This window comes from Nuphar pumila, chromosome 7 (assembly GCF_984573655.1).
Source record: "Nuphar pumila chromosome 7, dmNupPumi1.hap1.1, whole genome shotgun sequence".
NCBI lineage: Eukaryota > Viridiplantae > Streptophyta > Magnoliopsida > Nymphaeales > Nymphaeaceae > Nuphar > Nuphar pumila.
The window spans coordinates 39,388,617-39,400,951 of NC_143255.1; the positions used below are offsets into that span (position 1 = coordinate 39,388,617).

The window sequence follows — 12,335 nt, forward strand, 5'->3', positions numbered from 1 at the left end:
GAAACGGATCCAGGTCGGTACCTCTGGTCCAGACCCATCGGATCAGACCCAGGCCTGGAACTCTGATGGGTTCGGGTCTGGTCCTGGGACAGGACCGCCCAGAGGAACCGGCAGACCCGATCCAACCGAAAAATGGGTTTGGATCGGGCCGCCACCGGGTCGGTACACCAGATCCGACCCGATATCCTGCTAATTAAAAAATAAGAACGAAAGTGGCAGACGGTTTCTGAAAAAACTGAATGGCCATTGGGTTTTCTCATAAATCGAATGGCCACTGCACCTTCAAGCGAATCATGCGACGTGCAGTCGCAAGCACTGACAGCTTGCCGGAAGGCCACCGGTGATGGCAACCGCACATCCCCCTCCGTCTCCGGCGAGGCCCAACAGCCAGCTGTTTGGTCTGAAACAAAAAACGGTGTCACCCGTCGGCAACACACATTGCCCAGCCAGTAGCCACCCGGATTTCCGGTGACGACAATGGCGACGGTGACTGCACCCAGAAAACGACCTCCCAGATCTCCGGAGAGACCTGCCACCCCGACACAGCCCCACTGCTGAAGTGATCAAAGCAGAAAGAGGGGGTTTTTCGATGCCCCGGATGTCGTATTTTTGCAGACGCTCGCCGGCACAGATGGCCGCCAACATCACAACAAAACAACGCGGCGACAACCACACCAACGATGGCCCCGATGACTGCAGCGGCAAGGTAAAATCCTTTTTTTTTGCTGTCGCAACCGGCGACAGTGATCCGGAAAATGCAGTCTCACTACCGGCGTACGGTCATGGTCGACTGTTGACCCACGTTGCCCCGCGGCAACAGGCGGTCACCAACGCCTGGCTGAATGCCAGCCGGCACCGAAACAGGGAGCGAGAGCCCTTGGCATTCGGAGAGGGTTCGGAGCGCCTGCAACGCAGGTGAAGCGAGAAAAATTGCCGAAGGCCCTACACCCACCCACGCGGGTACTCGGCATTCTTCTCAATCGGTCAACACCCACGATGAGTTCAGGCCTTAGGTCGACGATGAGCAGGACCCTGAACTCAATGAACCGAACCTAAGCTAGGTTAAGGCTGTTATTGTGTGACAATGATCACCCATCATACATTTCCCAACCACCTCTTTATATAGTGTGGACTCCACATACATACACAGAACCTCTTCCACTAAACATTAACCGCCATCCACTGTGCAGCCCACTAACTCCATTAGTGTCAAAACCGGGTCACCCAATGGGTTAGACCCTATCCATATGTCAAACATGTTGATATTCAAAGCCAGTTCCATAACTTGCCACAATTTGTCATTCAAGCTAGTGAACCAATGAAACTGTGATCAGCAAGATAAACAAAACTTAGCTTGCTGATTCTTTAAGCTGCCTCAATGTTGCAGCCCTTCTATAGAGAAACACGCTAGTGAACCAATGAAACAGTGATCAGGAAAATTAACAAAACTTTGTTTGCTAATTGCATTCACTTCTCAGTCTATTCTTTGATAGAAAAATACTGCTTACTAGTTATTAATTACATATCAACAAACAAAACTTTTAATCAGAAAAAAAAACTTTGGACGAGTTCTCATTGAGCTCAACAGTTGCGTACAGACAACTCTTTCTAACTGCATGAAAGAATTACAATACAAACACAAATAGCTATATTTCAACTAGCACTCATATGGAGTGCCACTAGTGATGCGTAGAGCCCATGTTTCATGCCCATGAGTGTCTCATGCCTGCCCTTCTCTGCAATCACACCATTCTTGACCACAGCAATCAAATCCGCACCTTGAATTGTAGAGAGACGATGAGCAATCACAATGGTTGATCTGTTCACCATCACTCTGTCCAATGCTTCCTGAACTACTCGTTCTGACTCTGCATCTAGGGCAGAAGTGGCCTCATCAAGCAAAAGGATTTTGGGGTCCTTGATGATTGCCCTTGCGATGGCTATCCGTTGCTTCTGTCCTCCCGATAATTGAACACCACGCTCTCCAACACTAGTATCATACCCCTGTGGCAGCCCAGAGATGAATCGATGTGCATTTGCTGCTTGTGCAGCTGCAATGATCTCCTCTTCGGTGACAGCCCCTCGCTTCCCATATGCTATGTTAGCACGGATTGTGTCGTTGAATAAAACTGGCTCCTGACTAACCAGCCCCATTTGTTGCCTCAACCATTTCAACTGAAACTTTTGAATTTCCACCCCATCGAGCAATATGTGCCCTGAATCTGGATCATAGAACCTCTCCAGTAGAGATACGGCAGTTGATTTCCCACTACCACTCTCTCCTACCAGAGCAATGGTCTGTTCAAAGTAACAATTTCAAGTTAAATTATGCATGTGGGTCTAAAGCTGTAACATTTCATGCATCAAATACAGAAGCACAAGCTATTAAAAGTTGACTAAAAACAAGGGGCCCGGCTGTACTTTATCAGAAGAAATTAAGCTATTCTGAAACCTGGAATATAGCTAAGGCCACAGATAGTCTAGGAATATGTATGCATAATGCGTTTGTAGACTGAGAATGCAAGCACACAACAAAATAAAAATTTAAGAATCATGTTCTGATGAATACACTTCTAACGACATGGCTAAAAGGCTGATTGTACCTTTCCAGAAGAAACACTAACACATAGGTCTCTTAATATCTGCACATCTGGCCTAGTTGGATATCTAAAACTAACATGTTGGAACTCGATATCTCCCTTTACGCTAGGAAGTGTGAAACCTGCATCATTGCTTGCATCAACTTTCGATTTCCGATCAAGGATTCCAAATATTGAGGCTGCAGAATCCTTTGCTTTGCCTGTGTCTGGTGCCAAAGCACTTGTTTGTGAAACGCCCATTGCAGTCATTGTCAGAGCAAAGAAAACCTGGAAAAAAAGATACACATTGTCACTTTGTCTAGAAGGAAGAAGAAAACAAGCTCATGCTGGAGAGAATGGAAATTAATGCAAAGACGAGGTTCTGTTGCATGTCTCGCATACCCTGAAAACTTTACTAAATGTTGTCTTTCCATCCTTTACGAGGAGAGCACCAGCATAGAAGCTTAACGCATAAGCACAAAAAAGAACAAAGAAAGAGAAACCAAATCCAACACCGCTAATGAGTCCTTGACGAATTCCATGTTTCCTAGGTGCCTCACATTTTTCTTTGTAAAGATCCATCACCCGCTTTTCAGCACAGAAAGAAGCAACTGTGCGGATGCTACTGACGGCATCATTTGCTACTTGACTTGCTTCCTCGTACATCACCTATAATAGTCAACACATCACATTATCAACAATAACTATAACTAGGATTAACTGCAATTTCTAACTAGCGATATGATCCACTAAGACAAAATTATCACTGCAAATGAAGAAATAATACCATATTTTACGTCACTAGGGAATCACCAACCTTAGCATCTGCACTAAACCCTTTCAAAAACTTTATCTGGGCAAAACCTTGCATGCCAATCAAGGGAACCAATGCCAATATTATAAGTGATAGTTGCCAGTTCGCCACAAATGCAATCACAAGTCCTGCAATAACAGTTGAAATATTTTGTACTAACAAAGATAGTGCATCACCAACAAGGCTTCGCACTGTTGCAGCATCTGCTGATAGTCTTGCACCAATGGCCCCACTAACGAAACAAAGAAAATAGTGAAGAGAATTACTATAAAGGCAAACCATAATTTTCAGAATATCACAAAAGATGATTTCAGGTAGTCCACATACCTTGAGTTTGCAGCATCATCAAACCAGCTGATTTCTTGGTAAATTACCCTCTCAAATGACATAGCTCGGATTCGTTTGATAAGTCTACCACCAGCAACTCCAAAAAGATAAGTCTGTATAGGTGCAGCAAGCAAAGAAACGATTCCCAGCAGCAAATACATTAGGGACCAGAAATTAGCATCCTTCCGGAGCTTGTGTGGTGGTTCAAAGAATGCTTTTATGATGCTTGACATCAAGACCCCAAACACTGGGAATATGACACCCTGTATTGCTGCAGCAATGCACCCAAGCAACAGAATAGGAAGCTCTGGCTTGTTTAAGTATGCAAGACGGCGCACTGAAACTTTCTTCTCAGCCTTTCTAGAGGTATAAGCACCTTCTTCAACATCATCTAGAATGAGGCCACTGTCATGAACATCAACAGTGCCAGGCAAGCCTAATGATATCGAGAAAGAGTGCCTACTACTTTGACCAAGTGAAGGTCCTCTGCTTATGGATCGGTTAAGAGAATAATGTTGGCTCCCTGATCTGCTTGAGACCTTGTTAGATTCTGAATGCAGTTCAACTTCATCAACATCTGCAGTTTCCACTTGTTCCACTTGATTTATTTCTTGCAGACGAATGAGTTGAGAGTATGGCCCTTCTGGATCTTTTGTTAACTCCAAATGAGAACCTGTTTAGATCAAACACAGTTTCACTGAAAGTTAGAAACCTTAAATATGTACCTTGGTTTCCAAATTGAACAATTAAATTTATAAAATCTTCAGACATGCCTTGCTCAACAATTTGCCCACGGTGCACTACAGCTATGAGATCAGCATTTCTTATTGTGCTTAAGCGATGTGCTATAACAATTGTGGTCCTGCCAACCATAATGTTTGACAAAGCATCTTGTACTATACGTTCAGATTCTGCATCCAATGCACTAGTTGCTTCATCAAGTAAAAGAATCCGTGGGTTCTTTAAGATTGCTCTTGCAATGGCTATCCTCTGTTTTTGTCCACCAGATAGTTGTGTTCCATGTTCACCAACCATTGTGTCAAGACCCTGTGACAAGGACAAGTTAGTATTCAATGCCAAGAATGCATGTGATAGCCTTTCATGGAAAAAGAAAAGGGGACCTGATTGATAAAATGGATTACCTGAGGCATCTTATCTATGAACTTTGAAGCATTTGCAAGCTTGGCAGCCATCTTAATTTCTTCTGGTGTTGCACCAGATTTTCCATATGCAATATTTTCTTTTATGGTTGTTGCAAATAGAACAGGCTCTTGACTTACAAGCCCAATTTTTTCTCTGATCCACCCAAGCTGGAGTTTCTTCAAATTAACTCCATCTATTAGCACCTCACCAGCTTGGGGATCATAGAATCTTTCCACCAGACTGACCACCGTTGACTTCCCACTACCACTCTCTCCAACTAGAGCTGCGGTTGTGCCACTTGGCACATGTAATGAAAAACCAGAAAAGATTACCACATCAGGCCTTGCTGGGTAACTGAAATGGATTTCTTTCAGTTCAATATCTCCTTTTATATCTTCTAGTACAATTCCTCTCTTGTCATATGCATCTATCTCAGGCTTCCTTTCAATTGTCTCAAACATCTTGTAAGCTGCTGCTCTCCCAGATGCAAATGCACTCACACAGGGAGAAGCCTGGCCAAGGGACCTGTTTCAGCATGCCACGTGCATACTGTTAATAAAGAAAGAGAAGTTTGTGATACTTGTCAGCATTAATGTGCTATGCAGCAATAACTTACATTCCTCCAGTCATAATGGCAATCATTACATTGATCACCCGTCCACCTGTGTATCCTTTGTCTACAATCAGCTTTGAACCATACCACAGAGCGAGCGCATAGCTGGCAAAAATGATTAGCAGGACAGCTCCCAGACCTAAGCCTGCAGCTGCCCCTTGTTTAACGGTGGCCAGATATGCAGTTCTTAGTGACTTGTTATATTTTGTTATAGCTTCCTTTTCTCCTGTAAATGATGCAACCTGTTTACATGGTAGAGCCAAATTGGCTACCAAATGGTTACCAAAATGTTTATAGAAAAAAAATCCTACTTAACAGTAAGCAAAAATAAACTTCCAAATAGATTTAATTAAAATTATATTTTTAAATCATTTCAAAGATATCTTGAACATATAAGCAACGAGAACTATAATTTATGATTCATGGATAAATTGAGGACATGTTCCAATATGCCAAAGAAGTGTGAAAAAATATGCACTACAATGTAGACAAATGAAATGAGATACCCAACTTCATAATTTGTGTAGATAAAGTGCAAACTACCTACCGTTCTAATTGATCCAACTGTTTGTTCTACTACAATGCCAGCATCAGCATAAGCTGCTTGTCCACGGGAAGAAAGTTTAGATATAAACATGGACATGGCGCCACCAGCAATGACAATTAGAGGAATTGACGTCAGCATTACAAGAGTAAGAAGCCATCCTTTGATAAATGCGATCACGAAGCCACCAAAGAATGTGGACACAAGCTGTATAAACTTCCCGACCTGAAAATCAAAAGAAAAGCATAACGTAAGTAGAAAGAAAAAACTGCTCTAGCAAAAAAAGTTATGATTTCTGTTGAGTTTCTACATCTGAAAGTTATGAAACTTCAGAATGTCAATTATGGTCATTTAGCAAGAACAAGAAAGACACTTGTGTCATTAGATTACTAATCAAACTGAATCAATTTGATCTTGCATGAATTATGATCACTGAATGTGACCAGAGAACACAAACAAGTTTAAAAAATATCAGAAATAGCAGGGAGGGTGATCTTAGGTGTGTGCGTGGGTTTGTGTAATAGACAACTGCTGTTCAGGTTCTCTGATTCTTTCCACCTTATTCTTCTCAGCTCTGTTATATCCATCTTGCACCAAGTGCATTTTGCCTACCAATTTTATAGAGGACAACTACCACATGCTGCAGAGGCCCTTTGGCTACCTGGTTATGGACAACAATTGGCACTGTAACTAGTCTTCACAGGGACAGGACCAAATCCAATTCACTCAAGGGAGGGTGATCCAAGACACTATACCCTGCTACAGTTTCAACTCATGCTGTTCATAGACCAATCAGCAAGGAAATTTAGCTGCAAAGTGGGTTCAACAACTTCTGTGAGAGAACTTGGGTATTTTACCTGCAGCTGCATGTAAATCTAGGGGACTTCAAACTGTGGTTAGTGCTTATGCTGCTACTTTCTATTCTGTGCTTGCCAACAAGCTGGGATGGTGATTGGATGTGCTTTAGGTAGAAGGTGATTGAGTTTCATGCTGAGGGTGGTGACCCAAGGCTGATCAGTTTCTTTGGATTAAGCTGGAATGATAACCAAGTTTGTGTTTTTATTTTTATCTTTTCTGATTATCATCTCTGTTTTAATGATCCTCTTGTGTTGAAAGGGGAACCACTCGTCACCCCCATTAACTGCCCATGCTGTACTTAATTCTTCCAGTTTAAAATAAAATTTTCTTTTAGTTCTGAAGAAAAATATCTCAGAAATAGAGAGCACATAACAAACACACAGTAGGAGCCAGAATCAATATCAAACACGTTGAACAATTACATGAAATCTTTATAAAATGTTTCTTGCTACAGCAAATAAAAGGCATCAGGGAATCCATCCAATGAATTTAACATTAAAAAGAAATCCCGGTTGACATATTTTTGTCACTTTTTCCTACATGATTGCCTAGAGAAGGAAGCAGCAAATCCATCAATGATGTTAATCCTAAAAAAACATATCGTTCTTCTGAACAGATAATATGAAATGCATCTGACCTTCTCACCCATTGCATCTTGGATGAGGATGGTATCCCCTGACATTCTCCCAATCACTTCTCCTGTGTTTGTCTCCTTGTCAAAAAATGGAATGTCCTGTCTGAGTATGTTACTTAGATACAAACCCCTGATACGAGCTGCCTGTCTTTCTCCAGTAATCATCCAACATGTAACCTCTGCCAATTTTGATGAAAAAAGAGTTTAGATGCCACAAATATGCAGTTGGTTATAACCAGAAACATCTCCACAACACATTTACATGCACACATCTATCATGCAAAAGAATCACATATATAAAGCAGATTCATGATAATTAAATGAATCACTTCAGCTATGTAACACAAGAAGGATGATGCACTTACGGAAAAATGATACGATGGCTGCGCCGATGGCCAAGTATACAAATTTAAGCGCAACCTGAAACCACAGCCGCAAAAGCTAATTTCTCAAATGATGAACAATGGAAAGCAAAAGTGCACCAAAACAACCAAACTGAACACTCAAAAGATGTTTTCATTTATGCAAATCTAAATAACCATGAAAGCCATGTAAAGATCACAAAAGACAACGACAAAAGAAAAACAAAACCACCACCATATTAGACAAAATAAAACAGTGTTAATAATCATTTACAGAGCCTCTTTCCTAAAAAAAAATCATTTACAGAGCCTCAAAGGAAACTAAATATAAAGCACAAGAAAAGATCTATGCTGTTAACTAGTGCAATTAACTGCAAATAACTCAATTATTAAGACAAACTACAAAGTACAAACTTTACCTTGGAGACCACATGGACCACATTTCCCTGGTTGGATTGACCAAATGAATCGATGAGCTGCCCGAAAAGAACAGTCATAAGGGGCATAGCCAGCCCATTGCCAATGGCTGAAATAGTTCCCACCGTCATCAGAACAACATCCAGAGGGTCTGCAAAGGCAAACAACTTGTGGAAGGAGACAGAAGCAACCTTCCCATTTCCACCCTCTCCTTCCTTCTTTTCTGCAACCCCACCATTCCCTCTCTGCGGAACGCCACCACCATCTTCCTTTGGCATTCTTTTTCCACTTCCGGGCACCCTCTAAAAGTGAACAGTCTCCTTCAGTACCCTAAGAAAAATGATCCCTTGATTGTTTTTATTCAATAAAACCTGCAATCTGCAGAGAGAAGGAATAAACATAACAATACACCAAAATAAACAAATAATATACAGCATGTTTCATCAACACATGTTTTACAAAAAAATTCAATCAAGAAAAAAATAATCTTTGCATATAAAATCTAGAAATTGATCTTCAGCCATCAAGTTAGAGCACTCCAGAAGATTCAAACACAAGCAAAGGAGAACAAAAAAGAGGAGTTTGAATACAAACAAATTCGATATCGTGGATGCCAATAGAAACAAGTAGTTTTCTTCTTTTTCTTCTGTGATTGAAGAAACAGGTTGTTGGGACCATCTAATCTAACCTTCTTGGTTTCAAAGCAATGAGAAAACGGAAAAAGCAAAACAACAAAAAAACTGCAAATTAATAAAAATTAACAACCAGGTCTCATCTCCACAAAGACGTAAACAGCTACCTTTCACGAACATCATCAACATTACTGTGCTCAGAAGATTCGAAACAATTGCTTCAAATGGTTATACATATATCCAGATTCATAACATACACAGAGAGAGAGAGAGATGCTTATATTCTTGGAACCACCAATGTGAACTAAGAAAAATAAAAAGAGAAATTAATCACACATAAAACAAGTTGGTTTCACATTCGTGCAATCGATCAACCATGAAATACGGGAAACAAAGAGAGTCTGATCAAACATATAACTTTGACGCACACACACACAAGTGGCTTTATATTCTTGGAAACAACTCACAGTGAAATAAGAAGAAAAAAAATAAACAAGAGCTTAATCACGTAAATCAAGATGGTTTCACATTCTTGGAATCAACGACCAACTATGTAAAAGCAAAAAAAAAAAAAACAGAAAAAGCAGGAGCTTGATCAAACGTATAGCTTTAATGCAAAGGCACACACCTTTTACATAAATCTATCCTACCAACAATTCTAGTTACGACCTGGGATCAAACTTCCGCGGAACGGAATGGAACGTCTTCAGGCCTTCAACCTATCTGCCGCTGCAAACAAACTATATATAAAAAAATGCATGTGATATATGGGGTTCTCTATCTATCAATGATGTGGTTGCTTGGTCTCCAAGGGTTTGACTTTCTGAATGTACTCTTATAAAATATGGTTGTTCTGATCGATGGTGGTATCATCGAATGTTGTCATGGATGATCCAGCGTGCAAGGCCTCGCCTTTATGTATAGATGTCGCGTGCTGGTTTTGATTTCACAAGGACACTACGCGTAGACAGAAGACACGCACACATTTTTTTTTAGAAACTAGGAAAGTAAGACAGGAGGAGGACAGCATGAATTTATTTATTATTTTAACTTACATGAGCTCGGCTTCCTGAGCAGAAGCATCTGTAGTTTGTGTTTGATACACTGCCGAAGGCTGAAATCTGAGAGGGTGGTGTATGTCCCTCCCATGATTCACTGAATCCAACGTTTGTGGTCGGGGCTTTGAATGAGCACCACGTATACAAGCACATGGGGCTCGTATTCCTGCGTATGTTGACATAACTTTGCATCTGACTTTGGTGTTGTTGCAAAGACTTAAGTACCCTTTCTTGCTATTCTTCTCATAAAGGGATGGTTTGAGAAAATGATAAAAATGCCCTTCATTCAAAAAAGAAAAAACAAATAGTTCAAAAAAAAGACAGACATGTCCTCCATCCAAAAAGTCGAGGATGATGTTGACTCTTCAAAGTCTTCTTCTTCTTTCTCCGTTCAAAAAAAGGACAAACATGTCCTCCATCCAGAAAGTCGAGGATGATGTTGACTCTTCAAAGTCTTCTTCTTCTTTCTCCGTAAAATACTGTAAAACCCCTCTCTCTCTCTCTTTAGAGAAGAAATCAAGAGAGACAAAAAGTTCTCCTTGGAGAAGGCCATGAACATCAACTCTCTCACTCTCTCTCCCTTCTCTCTCTACTTCTGTGCACATCCAACAGACGATCCTACATTGCTCCATCAAACATCGACTGACATGCACACTGACTGTAGCATCGTTCAACTTGAAGAGTTGTGAAGTCTGATTCAGAGTTTTTGCCTTAACAGGAGAAGGGTTTGGGGGCTCCTCCCAGCGTGGGTAGCATCGTTCAACTTGATTTATTGTGGAGCCTGATTTAGAGATTTTGCCCTTACAGGAGGGGGGTCCGGGGGCTCCCCCCCGGCGCGGATCCCGCTGCGCGGTCAGCGGGCGGGGGTCCAGGGGGGCAGCTCCTGACGGGGGGCAGCGCCCTCCGGACCAATTTTTTTGGGGCCTTCCAACAACGATTTGTAGTGTTATCGGGCTTTTCTACAACGATTTGTAGTATTTTCGGGTCTCCAACGAGCACCACAACGATTTATAGTGTTATCCGGCTTTTCAACAGCGATTTGTAGTGTCTTCCGTAAATCGCTATAGCGATTTATAGTGTTTTTGGATCTCACTATAGCGATTTGTAGTGTCTTCCGCAAATCGCTATAGCGATTTATAGTGTTTTTGAATCTCACTATACCGATTTGTAGTGTCTTCCGCAAATCGCTATAGCGATTTATAGTATTTTTGAATCTCACTATAGCGATTTGTAGTGTCTTTCGCAAATCGCTATAGCGATTTATAGTGTTATTCAGTAAGCAAATCACTGTAAATCGCTACTCGAATTAGGACCAACTTGTCAGAGCTATATCTCTTTAATCGGAGATCATATTCCAAATCCGAAAAAATGGTGTCTTGGTTATTGAGTCTAGTTTATTCCTGTAAATTTTAAGCAATTTCTATTGTCATTTCATTCTCTATTTTAACTAAAAACCATACCCTTATTATTTTGTATTATTTGAGTTGCACAACACCATTCTCGCTTGACATCCACATCTTGATTCTGACATGCTCCCTGTTGGATTTTACATTGATTTCTTTCAACCTTGCTTGGAACAAACATATGTCTTTCTCACCACGACACCCTGTGCATTTTTTGACCACGACACCCGAGACCCGTGCTGGGGGGGAGCCCCCGGACCCCCCTCATATAAGGGCAAAAACTCTAAATCAAGCTCCACAATGAATCAAGTTGAATGATGCTACCCACGCTGGGAGGAGCCCCCAAACCCTTCTCCTATAAGGGCAAAAACTTTGAATCAGGCTCCACAACGAATCAAGTTGAACGATGCTATCCACGTTGGGAGAAACCCCCAAACCCTCCTCCTATAAGGGTAAAAACTCTGAATCAGACTCCACAACTCATCAAGTTGAATGATGCTACCCACGATGGGAGGAGCCCTCAGACCCCCCTTCTGTAAGGGTAAAAACTCTGAATCAGACTCCACAACTCTTCAAGTTGAATAATGCTACCCACGCTGGGAGGAGCCCTCAGACCCCCCTTTTCTGTAAGGGTAAAAACTTTGAATCAGACTCCACAACTCTTCAAGTTGAATGATGTTACCCACGTTGGGAGGAGCCCCCATACCCCTCTCATGTAAGGGTAAAAACTCTGAATCAGGATTTACAACTCATTTAGTTGAATGATGTCACCCACGCTGGGATGAGCCCCCAAACCCTCCTCTTGTAAGGGTAAAAACTCTGAATCAGACTCCACAACAGTCAATGTGCAGGTCAGTCGGTGCTTGATGGAGCAATGTAAGATCTTCTGTTGGATGTGCATAGAAGCAGAAATAGAAGGGAGAGAGAGAGTGAGAGGGTCGATGTTCATGG

The 12,335-nt window shown here is 41.6% G+C and overlaps 1 protein-coding gene across 1 annotated transcript; it reads right to left on the reverse strand.

The window, feature by feature from the left end:
* Positions 1-1,515: 1,515 nt before the first annotated feature.
* Positions 1,516-8,669, reverse strand: LOC149831995 (ABC transporter B family member 11-like). The gene is made up of 12 exons (XM_090012326.1): positions 8,294-8,669; positions 7,878-7,932; positions 7,516-7,691; positions 6,024-6,245; positions 5,480-5,718; positions 4,863-5,388; positions 4,494-4,767; positions 3,721-4,393; positions 3,397-3,625; positions 2,982-3,248; positions 2,604-2,867; positions 1,516-2,298 (listed from the first exon to the last, which is right to left on the reverse strand). Exons 1-12 carry the CDS (start codon positions 8,567-8,569, stop codon positions 1,654-1,656), a joined length of 3,846 nt encoding a protein of 1,281 aa, XP_089868452.1. The 5' UTR covers positions 8,570-8,669; the 3' UTR covers positions 1,516-1,653.
* Between the last annotated feature and the right edge of the window lie 3,666 nt (positions 8,670-12,335).